General features: G+C 38.9%; 1 protein-coding gene across 23 annotated transcripts in view; it reads left to right on the forward strand.

Moving 5' to 3' along the window:
* The window catches only part of NRPC2 (nuclear RNA polymerase C2), a 129,323-nt gene that overhangs the window by 69,524 nt on the left and 33,033 nt on the right, over positions 1-26,766 (forward strand). For all 23 annotated transcript variants that reach the window (XR_016058113.1, XR_002281942.2, XR_016058109.1 and 20 more), the window contains 9 exons: positions 2,039-2,155; positions 2,245-2,325; positions 3,291-3,395; positions 3,486-3,566; positions 3,665-3,796; positions 3,903-3,947; positions 13,776-13,853; positions 13,950-14,089; positions 15,453-15,561. Coding sequence is in view for 17 of the 23 variants with exons in the window: in XM_088870297.1 (XP_088726423.1) it covers positions 2,039-2,155; positions 2,245-2,325; positions 3,291-3,395; positions 3,486-3,566; positions 3,665-3,796; positions 3,903-3,947; positions 13,776-13,853; positions 13,950-14,089; positions 15,453-15,561 (888 nt within the window). In the remaining 6 variants the exon portion in view is untranslated. The remainder of the gene's footprint in view (positions 1-2,038; positions 2,156-2,244; positions 2,326-3,290; positions 3,396-3,485; positions 3,567-3,664; positions 3,797-3,902; positions 3,948-13,775; positions 13,854-13,949; positions 14,090-15,452; positions 15,562-26,766) is intronic.

The following is a 26,766-nucleotide window of genomic DNA, read 5'->3' on the forward strand; positions in this document are numbered from 1 at the left end:
ACAACAAAGTGACCTTGAAATCCTAGAGAGGACTTCTTGTTACTATTTATAGCCTGTTTTTCTGTTCACGCACAAAAAGTGCTAGAAACCATAACATCCCAGGTCCTTTTATTACATTATAATTAATAAAAAAGCCCAAAGCTCCCACACTTAAGTTAAAAAGTTATATAAATACCCCATAAGTCCCTTCACTTAAAAGAAAATTTGCAGACACTTTTACCCCCATTAAAACAACTAATTCTGTCAGTATTCTAACCGCTTTTCTAATCATCTCGTAAAATCCTAAAAGAATATAAAAAATCTTAGAATCCCCAAAAAAATTAAAATCCCTAAGAAAATAAGCCTAGAAAATTTCAAAACATACATCCTTACTTTTAAGAAGAAAAATTAAAAAATATGAAGCATCTTGTCTTGCATCAACAGTTTTTAGTCAAAACCAGAGTTTGACTACGTTTGGTAGGTAGGACTAGCCAGTTTTGATCAGTTTATGCTAAACAAAGTTTGGCTAATGATTACAATAGTTCATTTTTTCTAACTATGATTGCTATTAAATTTTAATTTTCTTAATTCTAGTCTAATCAGTTCTGCCAATGGTTGCACCCGCATTCACTGGATCGGACTCCTTACCGATTCGATGGCCGGTCCAATGCTGATAACACTTATATTGTTTTTTAGGAACTTAAGTTAGGTATAAATAATTTTTCTTATTATTAATAGGGTGAAATATATTTCTTTATATATTTTATGATGATGTGTAAATTATAGATGTGGGACTTCTATTTTTTTTTTTTTTAATCACTAGTTGGAGTAACAAATTAGAATAAAATTTTCCATGAGGACTTTTATTTGAAAATAGTATTAATAAAATGTTTTATTTTTAAGAATGCGATGATGTAGATGATATGGAATATGATATTCCCAACTCTACCTTTTGTGGGCCATAATCTTTTAATTTCTCTATCTTTGGGTCTACCTTTTTGTATGTGTGTTGTTCCTTCTTCAGGAGGAATGGCTTGTAACTCCTTGTGAAAATGTATTCAAGTATCCAAGGGATCAAGGTTTCCTCCATGAGACTTCTATTTACTTATTAGGGAGTCACTTCAATCTTTTCTGTTGTATTCAGCCTCTTGCTAATTTCTAAATTTTGGCTGGGTATCAGTTCATGTGTGGTAACTATTTCTAGTCTTATTTTTTTAATTAATATCACCTTTTCCCTTTTGTGGTCCTTCCATATTGACTCTAGCGGCACTATTTGAAAGGGAGATCTAATCTAATAGTCTCTATCTTGATATGTAGTCAGTACACTGGCACTTCTTGATGGACAAATATGATTCATTTTGGTCCTGATTATGATCATGAGATATATTACCTCTTTGTGCTTTAAAGTAGGTTTTCTTCTTGCATGAACCTGCTTATGAAGTTCTAATTATTTCTCTTCTTCTTGCTGTGACTATTTATGGTTTCAGTATTCCCATCCATATTGTCTGGTTCTACTTGCACTGAACCAACTGATGCTTCATCATTCCTCTCTGTTCCATGTATAACATACACATATTTGCTAGTATGAATAAATATATACAATGACCATTGTTAGGATTTTTTGCACGTAAACTTTGAAAAGGCCTATGAGTATATATATTGATGATTATTTACTAGGTATGTATATAAAAATTGCACATAATAAATAAGTACATCAATATTTATTTAGATACATGTTTTGATTACAAAGAACTTTGTAAGACTTATAAATGGACTTCAAACTCGACATTTCAACCAGGCTCTTTGTGAGGCCAAATTCGGGTGCAGTTTGATTTGTAACTCGTAAATGTTGCTTTCAAGAGTGTGTAAGCCCACGTACTGGTTTGTATGTTGCTTCATGAGGAATTATCAATGTTTGTTATCTTGTTTTCCAGTTCAGGTTCCCTGATTATTGCTGCCTTAAGTTATTATGATTCTACAATCATTGTTAGTGGTGACAATTATTGTGCAACTTTTTTTTTTTAAATCTGATTTCTACTTTTCAACTTCCGCATTGCAGTGCTATAGATTGGGAGTGGAAGACTTGGCTTTGCTATCTGGAGAGGAGCTACATTCATCAGATAGCTTCTTGGTTATATGTAATGGGCTAATACTTGGCAAACATAGACAACCGCAGGTAGTTAATACTGAAATAAAATTTAAAACACAAGAATGAAATTCCTTTTATAATTTTTGTTTTTTGTCATCATATTTCTGTTTCTTTAGAATTTCGCTACCTCTCTGAGAAAGTTGCGGCGAGCTGGCAGAGTTGGTGAGTTTGTTAGCATTTTTGTCAACGAGAAGCAGGTATGCTGTTTCACTTACTGTTATTAACAAAAGTTTCATGTAGCTTTCTGTAGTTGATACATTTTACTTACTTTTGAAAATGCTAAAAACTCAATGTTTTTAATTATCTTGGATGTGCAATGCAAATTGGTATCTAAACTTAATATGAGGTATTTTTAATTTCCATATTGATGGTATGAATTGATCATATCACATTGTAAGTGCTCTTTGCTTGTGGGTACTTTTGAATGGTGTCCTCTGGATTCTTGATGCGGATCACGAAAAGAGAAAACTCTGAGAAGAAGTCTCTCTCTCTCTCCCTCTATCTCTCTCTCTCTCTCCCTCTATGTTAATTAATTTTCATAACTACTAAAAAAAAAAAAAAAACCCACCAAGCACATTACATAGTTGTCCCTCCCTTTTATTACCCCTTCTAAAACTCTTATCTTCTGTAACGATAAACCTAAACCCTCCTATTGCACTTAATCTTTCTAAAAAAACAAAAAATACATGCTCCTATCTTCCTATGTAAGATAATATTACTTAAAGACAAAATGTAACTCCTAATGAAAGGATAGACCTTCCTACTGAAAAGATATTTTTATTTTTTATTTGATAAAATTAACAAACATATTGAAAAGATTGACTTGCTAAAATGATAAAAACGGACTCTTTGGCCTTCATACAAACTCACCCTCCTTTAATTCCTCAACCCTTCTATGCAGTAATTCCTGAAATATTAACCCCAATAAAAGATAAAATATCTAACTACATATCTAAAAATAAATTAAAATTTTGAATCAACCATGTATTGATCTGCATCAATTTTTATCAATGGGTATATATTGAAGTTGGGCGACTTTGATTAAAGTTTGTGAAAGCCTTACTTTTATTTTATTTTGACGAACTTCGATGTCTGTAGTATTTCCTTACTGACTTTCACCTGTTATACTGTGTTTCTAATTATGCGAGAATCTATTTGCCAGCGCTGTGTTTATATTGCTTCAGATGGGGGTCGCGTTTGTCGTCCACTTGTCATTGCTGACAAGGGCATCTCTAGGATAAAGGAATATCATATGAAGGAATTACAGGTGGATTGAGCTTATTTTTGCGAATAAATTGTTGGATTGTAATTTATTAATTTAATTTGTAGCTTTTTGATAAAAGGCACATTTTTCTAGGATGGATTTCGGGTGTTCGCCGATTTCTTGCGGGAGGGACTTATTGAGTATCTTGATGTTAATGAAGAAAATAATGCTCTGGTTTGTTTCCTGTCTCCTGAAAAGTCTATTCAATATGAACTTGATTGGTTGTCAATGAGATAAGGAATGCCATTTATTAGTATTGTTTTGGTAAATAGATTGCATTGTATGAGGGAGAGGCAACACCAAATACCACACATATTGAAATCGAGCCCTTCACCATACTAGGCGTTTGTGCTGGATTAATTCCTTATCCTCATCATAACCAGTCTCCTCGAAATACTTATCAGGTTGGGTTTGATATTTAATATTGTGATTGGGACTCTCTTTATCAACTGTAGATTTATATAAGTTAAGCCCTTGATTCCCTTAAAAAGTATCTTTTGCGTTTTGCAGTGTGCAATGGGAAAGCAAGCAATGGGCAATATCGCTTATAATCAGGCAAGTTGGCTTGACATTATTCTTATTTATCTGCTTTATTTTTGTAACTATGTTATTTTGTTGATGGAGTTTTCTTTTTACTCATTGGCATTATTATTTTGTTGGTGGGGTTTTTCTTTTTAATCATTGGCATCTTATTTTCTGTCCTCAGCTTTTTAATGCCTCCGAACGTATGCTTGCTTTCAACTAACACTGAATATGCATGAAATTGTTCAAAAGGATTTGCTTTTTTGTTGGTATCTTATTCTTCTTGCTTGTGATCACAAGTATGGTCAGCACCCATCTAATGACGATACCATATCAGTTCAATTCGTAAATTTACAGTTTACCATAAAAATGGGTACCATGTGAATAAGACAATGTTTTGCTTGTATGGTACCCACTGATCATATTGCTTGCAGTTGCCGTGAGAATGGTTAGTACCCATCAAGTCACAATGGCATATGATTTTGTTATCTTGTTTGACACAGTCTGAGTCAATCTAAGGCTCAACCTGCATCTTCAGGGACAAACATTGCCTAGTCTCTCTCTTTTTTGTTGGACACCTAGTCATAGGACTTGTGAGTCCAATACATTTTTTGGTAGGAAAGCTGCAAAATGCAGATGGTTGTTTGTTTGCAATTGGGGGCTAAGTGTCCCGAATCCTTCTTATCCACCAAGGCGTCCTGTTTGTATGGCCAAAAATGTGGTTTGTACTTAAAGAAATCTTAGTCGTTTTCATTGTTCGCACTTACATGTTTTTGTGGTAGGAGAGAATTCAGCAAGTGAATCTACCTTAAAGGCAAGCAGTTGTTTATTTTCTTTGTTTTCACTGAACAATTTTCAGTGATCCTTGTTTCCTAATTTTATGGGCCTTCATGCAATAAGAAAATATATGAATAAGGAAAGTCAAACATTGTTAGTTGATTTGCAGGAGGAAACAAATTAAATAAATGAAATTTCTGCTTTGGGTTGATAAAATTTCCTTTTACCAAGAGTATTGATGGAATTTAATCTTGGAAAGTGGGGAATAATGGCTTTAACCTTGAGACATTTCCTCATCCTGACGGTTCTAGGTGATTGTTCGTCAATGCTCTGCGTGATAATGTCAAATAATGTAAATCTGGATGAAATTAGGTTAGAAGACAGGTGTAGATTTGAGCCATTCTCATTTTAGCAAGTCAATTAAGAACACAGATAAAGTATGAAGCAAATGGTTGGTGGGTAAATTTTAATCTTCCAGTCTTGATATTTTCATCAATGATTGGATATGTTAAGAATCGGGGAGTGAACCAATTTAAGCTCTGTGAACAATTGGAACTTAATTTTGGGGCCGCCTGGCCTTTGATATTTCTCAAGTTCTGCTAGAAGACCTTCTAAGTTACATAGAGGTGCTCAACATCAGGAATAGTGCATGAAGTAATTATGGTGCAAAAATTATCTCGCGATATGTAAATGTAGGAATGACAGATGTATAGTTCTTTATGTTATTCTCTTATATTCTATCAAGGGGGTGGCATGATCATTCACTGCATTGATACCTGCGGATATGACGTTTAACCTCTAACATTTGTAAATGAGGATCTATTTATTACAACTGTACCCCTTTTACCACTATTGAACTTAAATATGTGATTTTGCTGAAATCTGGCTCCAACACTGTTGCATAATGAATGGCATGCTGATCGAAGGATTGCCATTTAGTGTAGGGGTTCATAATTTTTATGCGAGAAGGCTAATTCCCAAATTAATTACGAGGGATTAATATCTTATATGCCTAAAGGTATTAATGACTTAGACAGGGACGTGCATATTGTTCATACATGCATGGAGAATATACACCTTAAGGTAATGTAGAGATAGATACGTGGGTAGTTAGAAGAATATCCCTGGTAAATGTAAATTTATCTGAACAATTATTCATACAATTGGCATCTCTATTTTAGTTTACATTCTGGTTTTGTTTCCTCATATCACTTATGAGCTTTCATTTATATGTTTTTCGAAGGTGTTAGTGGGGTGGTGTTAGTGGGAATGGAAACCACAACGTTTTGACTAGGGTGTCGGGGTGCTACCACCATGACCCCAGACCCTTTCCTTGCCTTCATTTATACGTAGATGAATTTTATGATGAATAGTTGACATTTGGTGTTTGAATTTTTGAACTTTACACTTTATGGATACTGTGAACAATGTCCTGAACAGTGCCATAAACAATACCATGAACAGCAGAAATTGTCAACTAGAGAGAAAGGGAAAAGAAGAGGAAAAGAAAGAGAGAAGAGAGAAAATATGAAAGAGAAGAGATGAGCGAGTGATATGAGATTCAATCGCGTCATGCCCCAGTAATATCTTTATTTATAATGTTTTTACAAGAATAAGAAATAATTTCAATAAAAATAAGTATCTTAAAGTATATAAAAATGACAGAAATACACCAATACACGAAACAAGTTATTCTTTAATACTCCCCCTTAAGCTAGAGCACATATGTCACCATGCCTAGCTTGGAATGCATCTAGTGAGTTTGGTTATGACTAAGTGCTTTGGTAAGTATATGAGCCAATTGATATGATGACTTCACATATGAGGTTGTTATTTGCTTGTTGGTCACTTTCTTGCAAATGAAGTGACAATCCACTTCAATATGTTTTATTCTTTAATGAAAAACTAAATTCCTCGCAATATGAATGGCTGTCTAATGGTCAAAGAACATCTTCATTGGTTTAGTAATTGAAATACCCATTTTCTAAATCAATGTTTTCAGCCGTGTTAACTCATGTGTAGTATGAGCCTTAGCTCCGTACTTAGCTTCTGCATTAGGTTTAGCCACCACATTTTGTTTCTTACTTTTCCAAGTCACCAAGTTTCCTTTAACAAAGGTGCAGTAGCCCGTAGTAGATTTATTTAAAGTGATCCTACCCAATTGGAATCAGAATAACCTTCAATGTCAAACTGGCCATTCTTCTTGCAGGTGAGTCCTCGACCTGGGGCGCCCTTCAAGCCTCTCAAAATTCTTCTTATTGCTTCCAATGTGGTGTTCTAGGAGAATGCATAAACTGACACTGACTTATTACACTCAAAACAAAGGCTATATCTAGTCTAGTGATTGTCAGGGAGATAAGTTTACCTACAAATCTTCTATATCTACTAGGATATTCTAGTAAGTCTTTTTGATCTGCTGATAGTTTGGAACTTGGATCTATCGGTGTATCAATCAGTTTAGCCCTTAACATCCCCGTTTCTATTAGTAAATCAGTTAAATGTTTCCTTTGGGATAGACTAATACCATATTGTGATTGAGCTACTTTAATCCCAAGAAAATACGTCGGTTGCCCCAAATCTTTTGTATGAACATACTGTTGCAGATTAATCAAATAGCAAATGTCAATGTGTATCCCATTTCCACTAGTTTAGCCTTTTATCTATCTACAGATCCATTTGGCTTGTATTTGATGGTATATGCCCAATGATATCCAACCAGTCTCTTTCTTGCAGGTAAATCAGTGAGCTCTCACGTACCATTGACTCAAGCGCAACAATTCCCTCATCCATGGCTTTCTTCCATCCATCATTTAAAGTAGCTTCTTGATAGGACTTAGGTATGGAAATGAAAGAAAGTGCTAAAGCAAAATTCTTATAACAGGGAGACAATTTTCAAATGTAACAAAATGAGCAATAGGATGCTTTGTCATGATCGTTGACCTTTACAAAGTGCTATTTGAAGATCAATACTTTGAACTTCATGAGTGGGTTCAGGAACAGGATGAGGATCTGCATACAAAGATGAAGATTGGTTGGCTGCTTGACTTGGTGGCGATGGCCCTTCTTTTAATTCCTTCTCCTATGCACTTTAAGAGGTTGCCAATGTGGAACACTAGTAATTGCCGGAGAGATAGGCTCTAGAGAAGGAGACACTTGAGATAATGAATTATTGATAGGGAAATGAATATGAATGAAAATAGAAGTAGAAAAAGTAATGAGTTGTGAATTCATGCCTTGTGTGGATTGTCCTAAATTTATTTCTAACATTTTACTATCATTAGAAAAGTATGGAATATTTTTAAAAAAGAGAACATTAGCACACACAAAGTTCTTTTTTAAACCAAGATGATGACAATGATAGCCTTTATGGGTCGAAATATGCACTTAATAGCTCAAAGATCCAATTTATCTATTTTAATACCTAAGACCTTAACAAAGCAAATACATCCAAAAACTCTAGGGGCACAATAAACAAGGGTCCGTGGGGAAAAAGCAATAAGGTGAATTTCCTTCCAAAACAAAGGAAGGCATATGATTTATCATGTAACAAGCTGTCAAAATAGCATCTCCCCAAACATTTTAGGCATGTGCATATTTAATAGGAAAGCATGAGTTACCTCTATTATATGACATATTTTTATTATTAGCTAATGGAAAATTGTTTCATGGGGGCTGGACCGCATTTCTACAATATGTTGTCCCAAGGTATGAAGCATCCATCTTAAAGATGGATACAAATAGGTAGTCCATCTAAAAACAATTGAAACTAACGGTCCAAATGTTTCTTTAATAAAATTATTATTTATAATTTGCAAATTTATTTATTTTTATAGTCATGATCCCCATGTTAGAGATTACATGTCCATAAAAATTAAGTCCAAAAATCCATCTAAAAAATAGATTTTTAAGAGGTGACTCATTTCTACATGGACTCATAGAAACCGTGTTCTCAGTTAATTGTTTGATTGACAATAAACTGAATGGAAACTTTAAAACATAAAGGATAGAAGATAATGAGAGTGAAGAAGTAGGACGCACCACGCCTTTACAGGATACACTAGAAAAAGAACCATGAGCTAGAGTGACAGTAGTAGTGACATTTGGTTTATTGAGAAACAAGAACATGGAGGACTCACCAGACATATGATCAGATGCTTCTAGATTAATGACCCAAGGAAAAGCCTTCAGCAATGCGAGGAATGCAGAAGTACCTATATAGCCAAAGTAGTAGTGGTGGAGGAGGGATGAGTAGATGACTATTGGCTGTTTTTGATTAACTTATTGCAATATTCTCATGAGAGCGTCATTGAGTCACTAGTGGAATGTAGAGTATGGTCTTGATTGTTGGAGCCAACTAGGCGCACACTATCAACTTCAAAAACATAGGACAGTTGGTTAGCCCAAACAGGCTTAACAAACTTATCCGACACTTTTTAGTAGTGTGCTTTGGTTGCCCACAATGGTTGCGCTTCCTGCTGCCTCGACCTATACCATGACCTCCTCGTGAATCCTGACCACACCATTTATTTTCATGACCACGGCCTTAGCATCACCTTACCCATGGAGGAGGTTAATGTAGACCCATCACCAAGCTAGTAACCGATGAAGAAGAAGATATAGTTACCCATTGAAGGCGAGAGTATGCATTATTGAGAGAGGGAAGTTCACTACTAGACAAGATCTGCCCCTGAACAGCATGATACTCAGTATTAATGTCAGATAGGAGCTTTGCAACTCTAACTTCCGGTCCTTGCTTTTTAAGAAGTTCCATTTCATTAGTTAGAAGTTGATAAATATTCAACGCTTCCCACATGCATTGAAGAGAGCTATAATAATAATTAAGGCTTTTATCTCCTTGCCATAAAAGACATATATCCTCGAAAACTTGATAAATCTGAGAAATAGTTTTATCAAAGGAATACATTTCCTTTATAGCTTCCCACACTTCCTAAGCAATATCATGAACATAACATCACTCTCACATGGGTTCCATGCTATTCCATAACCATATGATAGTTCTCCTTAAGCCACTCGTCATACCCTTTTTCCGACTCTTTTGTGTCATCCTTAGTTAAAATTTTCATCTTACTTCTTGCGCTTAGAAAAACCTTTATGAGTTGGGCGCATAAAAGTGAATTGGACCCATTTAATCGTTCAAAGATTGCTGGAAATCTTATTATATCACTGAGTAGGAATTCCTAATAAGAATTTTAGTATTAGTTTCCTTATAGGAATTCCTAATAGGACCCATTCTATCTTTTTTCCAGAACCTTTATGCTGCTCTGCGGGGTCCAAGACTTGCCATGGCTGACCTCGGCTTCCATACTTTGTTGGAAGAATAGGCTCAATGGCGAAGCGTCCCTTCCTAGAAGAGGAAGTCTTGAAACCTTAGATGATCTAGCCAAAGATAAAGCTCTAGGTTCTGATGGGTTTCCCATTGCTCCCTTTAAAATCTTTTGGGAAACTTTCCGCCCTGACTTCATAAGTTTCTTCACAAAATTTTTCCACCGGGGAATACTCCAAAAGCCATTAATGCCACGTTCATAGCCTTGATCTCAAAGATAAAAGGGGCTGAGGAACTAAAGGAGTTTCATCTTATCAATTTGCTCAACTCCTATAAAATCCTGGCTAAGATAGTGGCATCAAGATTACAACATGCCCTTCCCTCAACTATCTCATCTTCACAGTCAGCCTTCATTAAAGATTGGCAGATCTTGGACAGTGCACTAATTGCCACGAGTGTATCCACTCCAGGCATTTGGCAAGAAAGGCTGGCTTTATCTTTAAGATCGATTGGGAAAAAGCGTACGACCACATTGATTGGCCTGTTTTGGATGAGACAATGGCAAGAATGGGGTTTCGAGATCGTTGGTGGAAGTGTATGAGAGGCTACTACTCTTATCCACATTTTTTTATACTCATCAACGGTATCCCAAAAGTATTCTTCCCTTCCTTGAAGGGACTATGCCAAGGGGACCCCTGCTCCCCTTTCCTCTTTGCCATCTCAGCTAAAGTCTTTAGCTGGTCCTTGTCCCGTGTTTACTAGGGTGATCTCCTCACAGGTTCCAAAATCTCTCACTGTGGGCCTACAATGTCACATCTGCAATATGCTGACGACACTCTGGTATTCCTTAATGTCACATTTGCCCAAGAAGTGGATAACTTGAGGCTCTTTCTAAAATGTTTCCAATTTGCCACAGGCTTCAAGGTCAATATGGAAAAATAAAAAATGATGGGTATAGCAATTGCTAGTGCCCAAATAAGAGAACTCATTCCAAATTGGAAGTGCAAAGTCGAGGACCTTCCTACAACCTATCTGGGTTTAGCCCTCGAGCTCGGTAAACCTAAAAACATACATTGGTCCAATGTGATTGACAAGGTTGATAGACGATTAGCAGGGTGGAAAGGGAGATACCTCTCTCAATCCGGAAGAGCGACTCTAATCAAAGCAACCCTGGCCAATGCACTAGTGTACCTTATGTCACTTTTTCAAATACCAACTTCAGTGGCTAATCGCTTGATCGACTTATGAGGAACTTTCTTTGGTCAGGGCAGGCCAAGAAAAACAAATTCCATTTAATTTCTTGGAATAAAGTATGCTTACCCAAACTACAAGGGGGGTTGGGTATTAGGCTCTTAAGAAAACACAACTTGGCCCTTTTAAGGAAATGGCGGTGGGGTCTGGCCACTCAAACGGAATCTCTTTGGGCTCAAGTACTATAAGTAAGTATAAGATTCTTGAAAATACTTGGGTGCCAGAGATTAGACCTTGGACCAATGCATCTGGAGCTTGAAAATCTTTCATCTTCTCACTCTCGTTGTTTAAAAAATACATCAAGCTTCACTGAGGGACCTCTATTCATCCCTTTACTCTATCACAGCGAACAGAGAAGCCACAATAGAGGACAAAATGGTGCTGGAGGGAGGTAGAAGAGTGTGGAACCTCTCTTTCAGAAGAAACCTCTTTGAGGAGGAAACAAACCACTTTCTCTCCCTGTCGGCACTAGTGCACCATTCTTTCCTCCCTATACAAGGAAGGGATCAGCTGGTATGGTCCCTCGCTCCATCAGGGTCTTCTCAATGGCCTCTTTTTACAAGAAACTCATCCAAACTCCCACTTTCCCACTTAATCCCTCATCGTTCAACTATAACACCTCCCAAGGTGCAAACATTCAATTGGATAGCGAGTTCCCAAAAGGCATTTACAGTGGACCACCTACAAAAAAAAGAGGATCCCAATCCCCAACAGATGCATCATTTGTTTGTGCGAGGAGGAATCTAATCCTCACCTTTTCATTCACTGTAATCTTGTCCACAACCTCTAGAGCCTTTTGCTACAACTGTTTGGTGTCCACTGGGTAACACCACCGACTGTTAGAGACCTAATAGCTGTCGATTTCTCTTCTCAATGGCCGCAGGTCGGTAAAATCCTATGGAAGGCAGCGGTGGCAGCAACCATTTGGTTGATCTGGACAGAAAAAAAGGCCAGAATTTTCCAAGGACAGTTCTGCCTGGTCCCAACCCTCTTTCACAAGGTTATGTCCTCAGTAACCTTCTGGGCGTCTAAATAACACTTTTTCAAGGGTATTCCTACGAATTCCTTCCTAAGTCAATGGAAGAATATTCTTGTTCACCGATCAAGGAAGGAGAAAAGATCAATCATTTGGAAGCCACCTCCTGATGGAGCCATCAAGCTAAACTTCGACGGTTGCTCTTTGGGGAACCCCGGACAAGTAGGAGCAGGTGGTGTCTTTAGAGATCACCAATGTAATATCCTCTTCACCTACTCCGAATGTCTTGGCCTCCAAGATTTCCAGTTTGCCGAATCAATGGCCATTCTCAAAGGCTTGCAAAGCTTTCGATCGATCTTGGGGGCAACACCTAATAGTGGAGTGTGATGCTTAAAACATCATTACTTGGGCAACCGGGAGATCTAGACCCCCATGGCATTTGGCACCGATTTATGATGAGATTGTATATACCTGCAGGGATATGGCTTCCTCGAGGACATCAAACGAGTTCGCCGACCTCCTGGCAAAGGACAGGGCTAGGACCCAAGACGATGACCAGGCCCGGTTCCTTTTTGCTCTGGACTGTAGAGGAAACACCTAGAAGAATAACTTACTATGTACGGGCAATTTTTTTAGCCCATTTTTGTAAACTCATTGCAAACTTTGTAAGGGGCCAATTTTTGTGAACTCACTGTAAACTTGTAAAGGGACTACCTTATAGTCCCATTTTTTGTACAGGGTCTGTTGACCTAATCTTTTTAACCGAGAGTCCCGTCTAGAGGGTACTCTCGGATTAACCCAAATTGTACTCCCTCTCTCTAAAGCAATACAAAAGTTAACGCTTATAAAAAAAAGTGAGTGAGTGACACGAGATTCAGTCGCCCATGCTCCACTAATATCTTTATTTATAATGTTTATTTAGGATTTATAAGGGATTAAAAATACCCTCAATGAAAATATATACCCTAAAATATTTAAAAATGACAAAAATATACAAATACACAAACAACATTATCTTTTAATAGATACTTCTGTGTTTCCTAACCTGTCTATTGCATATGCCTGTTTTCCGTTTTTCTTATGCAGGTTTTGGTGATTAATTATGCTTGAGTGTCAGATATTTATTGTTTATACTCTTTTCTACAAGAAATTTCCGTATTGTGTTGTAGCTAGACACATGGATCAGTGGTTTTCGTAATGTGGGTACTAGCTGTGCCAGCCATTTACTTCCTGCTCTATATATTTGTTGGTTAAAGGGGATGAAAGGGGTGGTCATAAACCAATTCCCTATTGTTAACTGGTTTGGCAGTTCAATACTATTGCTTATTTGTTGTTCAGATACTCTTCTCTTGGAAGCTGAAAAGAAATATTTGTCAGTTCTTGTTCATTTTTAAGCATTCCATAATAAAGGACCAGCTTATTACCTCTGGTTGTTGGTCTCCATTTTGCTTGAGTAATGTTATAGTGTTTGTGGGCATTAAATGTGACAACATTGTGGCATTAACTGTGGTCAGTGAATTGTGTTTTATTCTTCGGCATCTAGGAGATTTCTTACATGTACAATTTGTTGCAGCTATCTCGGGTCGACACCTTACTGTACCTCTTGGTTTATCCTCAGCGACCACTTCTGTCGACAAAAACAATTGAGCTGGTGATGAAGCTAGGAATTCATGTTTATGTAATGGTTTCTGACATCATTCTATAGTTGCTAAGACTCTTCAGTCACTTTTTTTTTTTTTTTTTTCAGATCCACTATGACAAGCTTGGGGCAGGGCAGAATGCAACGGTTGCTGTGATGAGCTACAGTGGCTATGACATTGAAGATGCAATTGTCATGAATAAAGCTTCACTAGATCGTGGTTTTGGTCGTTGTATTGTGATGAAAAAGTATGAACTTACCAATTTAAGACTTATTGCATGTATCAATATCTGAAGGTTCATCAATATCACCAATTGATTTTCAGAGGATGGAGTTAGCTCTTAATTGATATTTACTATAAATACAAGCACTAGACCTGTGTCAAAATGTTTAATTTTAAAATAGCTCATCATGAATTTGTTATGCTCTCCAGATTTATCTGTTGATTCTTGTATCCTAACCATGGTATATGTACAGCGAGAAAATTATTGTTGCCTCGTTGGACAATGTTTCCATCGTATTAAGAAAGCTACTTATTTAGAAATGCTTCTGTGCATTCTTTGCAGATCTGTGGTTTTTAAATGTTTGGAAAATATGCTTGAGAGCACTCGACCTGTCTTCTTGTTCTTGTATTTCTTGACCTAAAATATAAATGACTGTGATTCCCTGAAAACTGCTACTAATGTCATTTGTATGCTGTAATCATATTCTTGTGACCATGATCCTCCGTACCTGCTGCTGCAAATTTGACATGTATTGGGATTTTCATTTCTCTGTGAAATCCAGCTTTACGATTATGCCATGTCAGGAACGCAGATTGGAAATGGGAAGTGAAAATAGAAAGACATTAGAAATTTTTTCATTGATGGTAGGTGAACAACCTAGCAAGCATGCACAGAAAAATGATTATGATAATGTGTATAGTAGATGATGGCTATCTCAGGAAAAGTTATGGATCCCTGAAGGCTTGCACATGCCAAAGATGTGAAAGTGCAGATTAATGCTGCCTTTTGCTATGGTTAGGATGAAGTTTAGAATGGTCTGTTTGACCTGTAGAACTAATTAAAATTACCTTTCTGATGTCTCTGTCAAAATTTGTCATTAGCATATTTGTGTGGCATAACTAATTATGTGCAGTATATGACGTAGGATGGAATGTTAGAATCTTAAGTATATGTTCAATGATCATTTCATTGAACATCTTATCTAGGTTTTTTTTTTTTCTTAACTTCTTGGTAGATTATCTGTTATAGTCTCCGATTTCCCCATCTTCAAATCCTCATGCTTTCATAATATAAGATAATATTATCCCATTCATTATACTCGGTGGCATATTTATCCTCGCCGTCAATGAAAACCCCTTGTTTCTTTGTTACTGAATTTCATGGCCAGTATCTCTACTTTTTATGTTACGTGTCCATTATTGTTGAAAGATAACTACAAATATGAGTTTCTTTTACAAAGAAGAAATACTTCCAAGCTCAAAAGCATTCATTTTGAGCAAGTGAAGGTACTATGGCGTATTTCTTTTACAGAGAGACATTATGGTGTATTGACTGTTTGTTGCAACTCAATAACTGTAACGGCTAATTCAACAATTTTGTGAAACAGAACTACTGTTCTTAGTCAAAAGTACAGCAATAAAACCTCTGACAGGATAGTCAGGCCTAGGATGCTACCAACAGGGAATGGTGATTTTGTTCTCGATCCTCGTTTTCAGGTATGTAATGGGCCTCTTCGTGCTCATATATCAGTGCTTGATTAGGTTTGTGAGAATATGCTCTTGTATCCTTTTCAAGATGATATTTATGGTTATGTTTTCTTTGGGAAGCATTAGCGTGCATCAACATATTTTATTGAAAATATACATATGAGTAACATAGTTACAATATTGTGGCCGTACTGGCTGGCTCGTCTTGAGAAGCATGGGCAAAAAGGCATATTTTGAAATATCATCTCAATCAAATTGCTTGAATTAATTTACGTGGTCTATGCAATGCAGATATAGCAAAGAAAGTGCATGAAATGAAGCAAATCCATTTATTCATTTTTATGGAACAGCATATTAACTTTGTTAAGTTATGACAGCTCAGAAAAAGTATAGAAATGTTGTCTAAGCTATGCTTGGAGATATTATTTGATTTTTCTGTATTATCAGAACAAGGTATCTTTGATTGTCATGAGAGCAAGTTCTCTTCAATGTACATTGTTCAGCAAAATATTACCCTACAAAGTACTTTAACTTTGATCATATATGAAATGTATCTCTAATTTGATCAACTTGATCATTGTAGCTTTCTGAAACAATATGTTACGACAGACTTTTTAGGAGATTTAACATACTGATCGTTGTCCTAAATGGACTTGACATAATTTGTTGTTTAGATTCTTTGCTTCAGGCCTCTTTTTACTTTCCTTTCGTACCTGATTTTAAACTTTTATGTCGGTTCACAAGTTATATTAAACCAAAACTATCTAGAAATTCTTGCAGTTATTGGGGCATCCCCTTAACAGATTGGCTGATAAAGCTAGAATAAGTTATTGCCGAAGCTAAAGCATTCAATTTGTAACCATAAATGCTTATGCATAATAGTCTAACTTGCGAGATGGCCCTAAGCAGTTTGGCGTCCATGGGGCCTGAAGATGCCAAATGACACTGAGTTTAAAATATGAGTTCGGAACCTCTTATTTCACCTTGGTTACTATGTGTCTTAAAACATTTCTTTTTGTCATATGCTGCATCTTGTAGTACGATTGAAGCTTATGATAAATAGAACCTGTAACCGTTGACTATGCTTTTTTATCGCCTGAAACATGATTTGGGAGCTGTCTAAGCAAGAGAAATTAAATGTAATGCCTGGTTTGGGAATTACTTTGCTGTGCAAAAATCATTTATTGGCTCCTTTTGGTGGATTTCTAATAAATATTTGTATGGTTATATACAACCGATGAATCTTTTATTTTGATATGTATGTGATCTATTCTTCTCTCCAGATTTGATCTTTATGGAGCGGAATTGCCTAGATTGACCTAGGCACCTACTACTTGCTTAGGCATTATATCTAATGCTTCATAGTGATGGAGGACCATGAGTGACACCTTACAAGTTGGCTTCAGGTTTCAGTGACTAGAGTTTATGAAATGAAGGTTATGGTTCAAAGGTTACAGAAAATGTTTAACATGGGCTGATGGACTTGTGTCGATAGTGTCTTCATCAAAACTGATATGGGACTGTTTGGATAGCTCCACATGAGTGAGTTGTAGTTTCAGTGATGAGGGCTTGGGAAAAATGAGGGTTAGAGTTGGGGTTATGCATGGGTATGATGGAACTTGTGGTTAAGATGGGATGGATTTGTTGTGGATAAGTTTTAGCGAAAACTAGGGTTGTAGGAGGGGATGAGTATGGTTTGGTTACAGCTTATTGCATATAGGGCTGTGGTTTTGGAGAAGATGGAAGAAGGGTGGCATGCATGAATTGCTAGGGTTTAGGGCTTTTATTGGTGATGGCATGGGTAGATAGCGAGATGGATGAATGGTGTGGAGTATACTGTTGTTATTGAAAATTTCTAGGCCATAGTATGAATTGGGACCATACATTATGTGGTTGAGGAATCAGTATCACAAAGGAAGATGGAATGGAAGCCATCTCCAAGTGATTAAAACAAAATTTATTAAAATAATATTATAGCCATAGTTCTTGGGGATGGACAGGATCGGGAGTAATTTCATGATTAGGGGCGAGATCGACAGATCAAGGCTACTCGAGATCTCTATTTTGGGAATCGATTTCCATACAACCTTGAACTTAAGGAACACAATCCATGTGTATTAGGGATCGAGATACTCAATTAGATGAGAGCTAGGTTTATAATACTGGGGAGTATGATCCTTTGATTTCATGTTGGATTTTTGTGGCCATTTATAGGCCTTATGAGAGCATGTACTAAAAATATATAATAAATTATTGACTCCAGTGGGAGTTTGATCCAGCTTGGACTGTAGGGCGTTGATAATGCCTTAGACTCACATGAGTTTTGATTGGCTATGACTCAATGAAATAGCCAAGACATTTCACTTACATGCCATTAAAGGAAAATTACATTTCTCATGTGGAACTGAAAATTACATAAGAAAGCCTTAGAAGCAACAAAAGTACGGAATATGAAACAACGCGTACCTTGTCTCTGTTCTTGGTATAAGACCAATGGGCTAGAAATGCAATCTTTTAAAAAAATTTCATTGTATTAAAACTTATTAAAACTTAATGGTTTAAATGCATGAATATCTCAATACAAAATCATAATACATATATTCCAGCTTACAAACATGGTTTATACACATTTGCATAATAAAAAGTCAATCCTAATAAGACCCCTTACAAATCCCTTAATAAAAATACAACTAAACTCAATACAATATCCAAATACTTACAATGTACGTCTCTAAAACATATTACATGACTTGTACTTGCGATTCCTCATTATATCAAAATTATATCATAATTCTATCTTCATTCTTCATCCTCATCGTATATCACAATGTCTCACATACATCATATACTTGCTCATAATAATCTAATGAAATTTCAATTCACATAAGTAATAAAGTATAACATTAAAGCTTATACCGCAAGATTAAATAACAATCTCAATATTCATATAACATACTCAATTTAACCAATCATGAATCACTTTATAATTGTAAATACATCAAATTAACATGCAAACAATACATGGGGGAAGCTATGGTTCGAACCCCTTGTGCTTGGGCTACGAAATGGCCTTTTGAGAAGTTAATTTTATCTCATTATCTATGGCACGGGTGATAATAATAACTCAATGAGATTAATCCAATGGGAAGCGAATGATCGCTTTTATTCACTTAATAGGGATCAAATCATGATAGAGACATGTATCAAAATAGCCGTTCAAAGTTTGACAGAGACACTACACAAAGTAAGGAAGTTATGATGAAACTACACCATGTGGTCCATAAGGGACCACACGAACTTTGCAACATTCAAACAGGAACTCAAGGGGCTATTTTTTATATTCTCAAATATAATGATATACACCTCAGCTGTATATTCTCAGTAAAAATTTCAGAAAAATAAGATCAAGAAAATCAAAGTAAAACTACTCAAGTCATGTAGTAAGCAAGCTAGTCTATACATACCATGTGTATGGACTATACTTTTGCTTTGGGACTCATCAACTATCAAGTTGTTATGACCAAAAATGAAAAAAGTTACCGTAAATTAAAAATTATAGCAAGCTTTAATAATGGAAATGAGATAGGAATTAAAATATAAGAAGAAAAATCAATAGCTTAGTGAAGCAATAGTATGGGTTTGATCACACAAATGAGGGATTTATTCCATAGTAGGGTTTCAAATGAAAGCTCAAGGAAGAAGATAGTCTCAAGGATGGCCACCTTTCTATCAAGGGGGCTCTCTCTCTATTTGGAGTGAGTACACAAGTTAGGGTTATAATTGATTTCATAATTTACTTTTATAGTTAGATCATAAAGGAGGATTTGATCTTGATCCTTGATGCCTTAGATCAATGGTACATGAGAGGCTTTTATCCAAGCCACTCATACATATCTTATCACCAAGATCAATGGATGAGTTTTTGATATCCTTCACTCCTTAAAACCTAGGTTTATAGTCATTTTACTTTAAAGCCCTTAGCTCCATGTATTGTTTTCCATTAAGTCCAAATTCATGTTTACACTTATTCCCATGGTTTTTTAATAATTTGTGAGAGTCAATAAAAGAAAAGGACATGCATCCATACATGTGAATAAAATATTTTATGGCACCACCAATAGGATTTCAACAACTCTAAAGTTTCATATAGGTCAAGCCAATAAGGTGGTGTCACATAAGATATACCAACATGCCACATAATCATACGTGGATAATTAATTCTCAAATTCCATAACTTCACAGGTCAAATAAACCACATGTGTAAACAAAACACCATGTGACAAAATAACTCACTTAAATCACAACATTATAAAACATCATGTTTTAAATAAACATAATATACCTAAATAACAAAAGACATCAATGCCCCCCATGCATGACATGATGTCATCATGATGTTAGCACCCAAGGCGGTGTGGGGGTGCCACGTGGCATCCCAATGGCCCCTTGGGACCCACGTGGCTTCCCCATGGCTTGTCCTCGATTGTCATTTTGGCAAAACAATTTCAATAACACAATTTTTAAGTGTTTTGAAAAATTCTCCAAAAATCCCAAAATTTCTCCAAATCGTTTTTCAACATTATTACATATTTTCTCATCAACAAAATCTTTTCTTATCAATTTATGATTAGTTTGGACGAAAGATAAATGAGATCTCTGAACTTATAACACTAGTTGGAGTCTTCCATTGGGTAAGCCGAATGACGTTCCACCGGTGTCTCAAGTCGACCCAACGGACTTATACTCTACAGTCTATGGCAATGACATATAATTGGTCACATCAAAGTCACTGAGCCAGAGCTTCTTGTCACCGGGGGTTCAATGGTTTACTGGTGCATCCCTGTGGGACATATTCCTACTCAAATACAGGGGTCCTATCAAAGCACATGTGCACTAGCTCTTCTAAGTCGGATAATACTATAGAAGAGGGGCTTCCCCATGCGACTGTGGGTGCACATGCCATGGAACAGTCTCGTGCTTGGATATGGGCTCATGTCGTATGAGCCAACCAATCCATATAGGGATAATACTCTTTTAAATACTCGGTTCTATTATTCTTGCTTAGATCCTCCGAGCCCTGGCTTATTACATCAATTGTAGGGCATTCTAATCAATATAATCCTAACTGGGAGGGGACCTTCACTCCTCCCCACAGTGTTTTAAAATACGGGTTGCGATCAAAAGCGGTGGGGGGGGGGGGGGGGCAATGCGGCGATGCGGCCCAGAGTCGGGTGCTTTGTGCTTTGTCACTAAATGTATAAAAAATCTAAAAAAAATAGGTTAATGCATAGAAAAAATTATGGAGGTGATGTATGTCTTGGAATGACATCTACAATCTATACCCTTCAACCCATATTCATCATAGAACTTCTCGACCTGTGACTCTTTCTACTTCTTCCTCTCTCTCTGCTAAGCCTCAGCCTTCTGTTCTTTCAGGTCAACCTCCATCTTTTGCTCAAGTCACTGCTATTCCTCACTGCAGCTCGGCTGGTAGGCATGGGCCTCTTCGGGATCCTTCTTCATCCCCCTTGACCTAGCCGTCCCTTTTGTTCCCCCTCCGTTCGAGCTTTCTCCATTTCTACCCTTTGTAGCTCCTTCCATTCCGGATGAAGTGTTGGCGAACAGGAAGAAGCTTCAGGCATTGTTGATAGGTAGTTTCCTACTCGCAAGGGATGACAGCTGTGGCATTGAAAGTTGGGCAAAAATCTCTTTCAAGGATCCCAATTTAACTTGTAGACATCTCCTCTCTGGAGACTACCTTTTCTCCTTCCCTTCTCAGGCTGCAGCCCAGCACGCTCTTCAGGAAGGAACTCATCTTTCCTTCAAAGGGGCTTTCTGTTCCCTTCGGCTGTAGTTGCATAAAGAGGGCTCTTTCAAGAAACAAAGAGCCTGGATCACTCTTGGTAATATTCCCCTTCACACCTGGTCTCCCGCGACCTTCAGGACAGTCGCTACCGCTTGCGGCACTGTTATCTCCATCCATTGGATTTCCCTTGAAACCCTCCCTTTGGGGTCCATTCGTCTGCTTCTGGATGTCCTTGACCCTAATCGTATCCCTTCCTTTGTTTGGCTTGAGGTCGAAGATCTTTTTTACCCGATCAACATCTCGTGGGAGCAGGCTTCCCGTCCCTCTGTTCACTTTTGGCCTCCTCCGGCCCCAGAGCCTGCACCGGAAAATTCCTCCTAGCCTTGAATTGAGGTTTCTAGGAAAAAACGGCACCACAAGCAGCGATGCCGGATTTCGCTTGACCCGGCCCGGGTATCGGTCAGGCCCGGTCTCGAAATGATGAGACAATGTTGCGCTAGCAGGCACGTTTCTTTCCCTCTGGTCCTTCTAACCCTTTCTTGAACTGTACTGTTGTACCTTGTAAGGAGCCTCCTTCTACGAGTTTACCCCTTTTGAACAGTGGCTCGATAAAGAGGTCTGGGTCGACCCCTCACCCTCTCCTATTCACTCGGGCCTTTCTGGGGAACCCAGCCCATCCCCATCTTTTTATTCTCGGCATGCTTCCCCTCCCTCCTCTTTTACTGCCACCTACCCCACAACGCCCGCGAGCTCATGTCTCGGGCAGCGTGTGCAGCCTCCTCTTCATGTGCCTCCGTCCTCTCTTCCCTCTGTTCTTCGTCCTTCCATCTCCCATGAGGTGTCTTCACTAGCCTTTACAGCTGTTGCTCCGCCTGTGACACCTGTCGCCACGCCGTTCCAGCAGCCTCTTCTGGCTCTTCAGCTGTCCCACCCCGTCATTTTTCAGTCAGAGTTATCCGAGTCCTGTCCGCCCTCGCTGCCTTTGCCGTCACTTTAGCTGTCCCAGCCTCCTTCTCTCTGTCCTCTTTCTGCCGTTAAAGTTCTTCAGCTGCCGAATTCCTCTGATGGGTTTGACCTTCAGTCGGTCCCCATTGGTTTTTCCCTCTCATCCCCCCCTGATTCTTCCCTTTCTCTGCAGTTGAGGGCCACTTTTGTTTTGCCTCCTCCTTCGCAGTCGTTGTCCCCTACCCTCCCTCTACTCCCGTCTTCCATTCACTTTTTTCCCTTCGCCCTGGAACCTGTTCCTTCCCTTAGCTCTACTTGGCTTTCTGTGCTTTTAGTCAGCACACCTTTGGGCTTTGTTGTAGGCCACTCCATGGATCATTCTCCTCCCCTACTTTCATCTGTTGCTAACTTTTTGGCCCCCCATCTTTCTTTCACTCCTCACCTGGTGCAGGTCCACAATGTACACAGCTTTCAGGTGGTTTGGGACACACAGCGTAGTACCGGCACATCCCATCTCTCACCCTCTATCTGTGACAGAGGTGGTTGACGGGGATGGGAATAACAGGATCTTTAGTGCAACTCCCATCTCTTCCCCTCTGGTAGTATCAGAGGTGGTCGACGGGGATGGGACACACAGTGTAGCAGCGACACCTCCCATCTCTCCCCCTCTAACTGAGACAGAGGTGGTCGACGAGGATGGGAATAACAGGATTGCTAGTGCAACTCTCATCTTTCCTCCTCTGCCACAAGTAGAGACAGAGGTGGTCGACGGGGTTGGGATAATCATAGCTGTCAGAACAAACCCCATCTCTCCCCCTCTGCCTACCTTAGAGTCAGAGGCGGTCGACGGGGATGGGTCTATCAGGGTCAAGGCTAGTATACGCAACATGTATAACGTTATGGGTTTTGCATACGACAGACTAGAAAGACCGGCCCACAAGTTCTTAACAGCTGACATCCATAGTAGGATGCAGGTGAATTTCAGAGGTCAGAGAGAATTATGTAATATGTTTTCTTTTATTCCTTTTGAGGGTCAGCCTACAGATTGTCTTCCTTTGATTTCAAACCCAAACGCAGTACGGAGGTCTCCCAAATTGGCCTTCTTTCCCCTTTGTAGTCTTAATAAATGAAGCTTTTGGTTTGGAATGTTAGAGGCCTAGGATATCAATCCAAGCAGGAAGCGGTCAAGGATCTCACTTCAAAACACTCCCTTGCGATTCTTGCCCTCTTCGAAACTAAACTACCTAATCCTGACCTCCAACTCATTTGTCAGGTCTGGGGTAGAAAACCCAGCCAGTGGGTCTCTGTAGCATCGAATGGGGCCTCTGGAGGCATTTAGGTAATTTGGAACCCCTCTGACTTTTCTCTCAAGTCTTCCTTTATCGGGGAATTCTCTGTTACGGTCCTTCTAACCTGTATCTCTGACGGTATACCATGGAAATTCATTGCGGTCTATGGGCCCAACTCTCCTTCCCGTAGACCTAGGCTCTGGTCAGAACTGGATTTAGTTGCGCACTACCTCATCCCATCTGGTGCCTAGGAGGGGATTTTAACATCACCAGATGGTCCCATGAGAGAAACACCTCTTCTTCTATCTCCAAAGGTATGAGGGATTTTTCAAATTTGTTGGTCGAAACGAGCTTTTCGATGTTCCCCTACAAGGTTGTAATTTTACTTGGTCCAACCACACAACCAACCCCACCATCTCTAAACTCGATAGGTTTCTTCCCTCTATGAATTGAGAAGAGCATTTCTCTAGATCTTTAGCTTTGGCCCAACCTAAACCCACTTCGGACCATTGTCCCATTCTGCTAGACACCCTAGCAGTCAGGAGGGGACCAAGACCTTTCAGATTTGAACTCCTCTGGCTGCAAGAGATCTCTCTTCACTCCCTCCTCCGGAATTGGTGGACCTCTTATTTCGCTCAGGTCACTGAAAGAGCAGGTTTTATCTTGCAGAAAAAAATCCAAATGCTCAAAGCCTCGCTTAAGTCTTGGAGTAGGTCTATCCCTAGTAACTTCCCTCTTCTGAAAACCTTGCAGCTCAATACCATCCAAGCTCTAGACCATCTCGAATAGGATAGACTCTGATCGATACTGAAATTGATCGCAGGAATAAGACAAAGTTAAGAGTATCTCTCCACTCTCAAGAAAGAAGAGATCTTTTGGTATCAGAGATCAAGAATCAAGTGGCTAAAAGCAGTGGACCTAAACACTGTTTTCTTTCATCGGATAGCTAATTGTCGTAGGAGGGACAACTCTATATCGATGATCAAACATAACTACAGCCATCTTACCCTACCTTCTGATATTGAACTCGCCATAGTAGACTACTTTCAATCTCTTTACTCTGCTCCCCTTGGCCCTAGGCGCAGGATGTCTTCCCTTGATTTCTTGAGTCTCTTGGCTGAAAGGGCTTTGTGGTTAGAAAGACCTTTCACTGAGGAAGAGATTTTAATAGCAGTTGATGCCATACCCAAAGATAAAGCCCCTGGCCCTGATGGTTTCCCAATTGCACCTTTTAAGGCCTTTTGAGATATCTTTGCCCCTGATTTTAAACTCTTCTTCGATGAATTCTTTCACAGGGGAACCTTGCATAAAGCTATTAAAGCAACTTTCCTTGTTCTTGTTCCTAATGGAAGGAGCAAAGGAAATCAAGGACTTTTGCCCCATCAGCCTGTTAAACTCCTACAAAATTCTAGCCAAAGTCCTAGCAACCAGACTTCAATAGGTCATTCCTTCGACCGAAGACCCCTCGAAGAAGAAAAGAAACCTTTTGGGGTCCCATTAATCAGGACCGAGAAATGTAGATGAGAGTAGCAACCTCTCATCCACTTCTTCCAGCGATTTTGGAAGCCCATTTTGACCATAGTCTCTGCTAAAATGGACCAATCAACATGGTCGTTAGCTTTCTCCCGATCAATTTTGAAGATAAGGCTAGGTTTTTTCTCAAGTTGACGAGAGTGAATGCACTCGTGGGCCACTAATGCTCCATCAATAATTTGTCTTTCTTTGATGAAAGCAGTATGGGAAGAGGAAGAGACCCTCTCTCTCCTTTCCTGTTTGCTATCACAGCTGAAGTTTTCAGTCGTTCTCTCTCCCGGGTTTTCAGGCCGGTCTTCTCTCCGGCTTCAGGAGCAGTAGACATGGCCCTATGATGTCTCATCTGCAATATGCTGACGACACTCTGGTGTTCTTAGATGCCTCCCTTAGGGAAGTGGATACCTTGAATCTCTTCCTTAAATGCTTTCAAAATGCAACTGGCTTCAAAGTCAACATGGAAAAATAAAAAATGATGGGGGTTGCAATTTCAAATGCTGAGATTAGAGGGCTTATTCCCTCTTGGGAATGTAAAGGGAGGACCTACTTGCAACCTATTTAGGTCTTCCCCTTGGACTAGGCAAACCCAAAAAAGATTAATGGTCCCAAGTCATTGATAGGGTGGACAGACGCTTGGCTGGATGGAAAGGTCACCTCCTTTCTATGGCAGGCAGGTCGACTCTGATAAAAGCTACTCTTTCAAACTCTTCAGTCTACTTAATGTCGCTCTTTCATATGCCTGCTCAAGTGGCCAAACGCTTGGGCCAGCTCATGCATATTTTCTTATGGTCAAGGCAGGCTCAGAAGACTAAGTTCCATCTGGTAGCTTGGGACAACATCTGCCTTCCTAAAACTAAGGGAGGTCTAGGTATCAGGGTACTCATAAAGCATAACTTGGCCTCTTCGGCAAGTGGTGGTGGCGACTGGCATCCCAGCCTGATTCATTGTGGGCTTAGGGTTTATGAAACAAATATAGGATACCGGAAGGAGCTTGGGTACCAGATAGGTTCTACTGTCACAATTCCTCAGGAGCTTGGAAATCCTTCTCCTCATTCCTGCCTTTCTTCAAAAAATTAGTTAGATTCCATTTGAGAGAGGGCACTAGGGTGAGTTTCTGGTCTGATTTATGGCTAGGCACCACTCCACTAAGGGAGGCTTTCCCTGATCTCTACTCCTTGGCTATCAATCAAGAAGCTACAGTGGCTGATGAATTGATTCAAACAGGAGATCGTAGAGTATGGAATCCTTCTTTTCGAAGAAACTTAATAGATGAGGAGTTTATCACCTTCCAAATTCTCTCGTTTGGCCTGCACTCCCACTTCATTCCTAACCAAGGGAGACACATCTTGCTTTAGACACCTACTCCTTCGGGAGTTTTCTCGGTGGCCTCTTTTTACAAAACCCTTAGTGCAGCCCCCCACTTTCCGGTCCAATCCCATCTCGGCAGTCTCGAAAGTATGGTCCACTATCGCTCCTCACAAGGTCAAAATTTTCAGCTGGCTTGCTTTCTCTCACAAAGCCCTTACTGTGGATAACCTCCAAAAGAAAGGGATTCCCATACCTAACAGATGTGTTTTATGCCTAAAAGATGAGGAGTCAAACCCTCACCTCTTTCTTCACTGTGATATCTCTTTTGAACTTTGG

This window comes from Amborella trichopoda, chromosome 6 (assembly GCF_054954075.1).
Source record: "Amborella trichopoda isolate Santa Cruz 75 chromosome 6, AtrichopodaSantaCruz75HAP2 v2.0, whole genome shotgun sequence".
NCBI classification, from domain to species: Eukaryota; Viridiplantae; Streptophyta; class Magnoliopsida; order Amborellales; family Amborellaceae; genus Amborella; species Amborella trichopoda.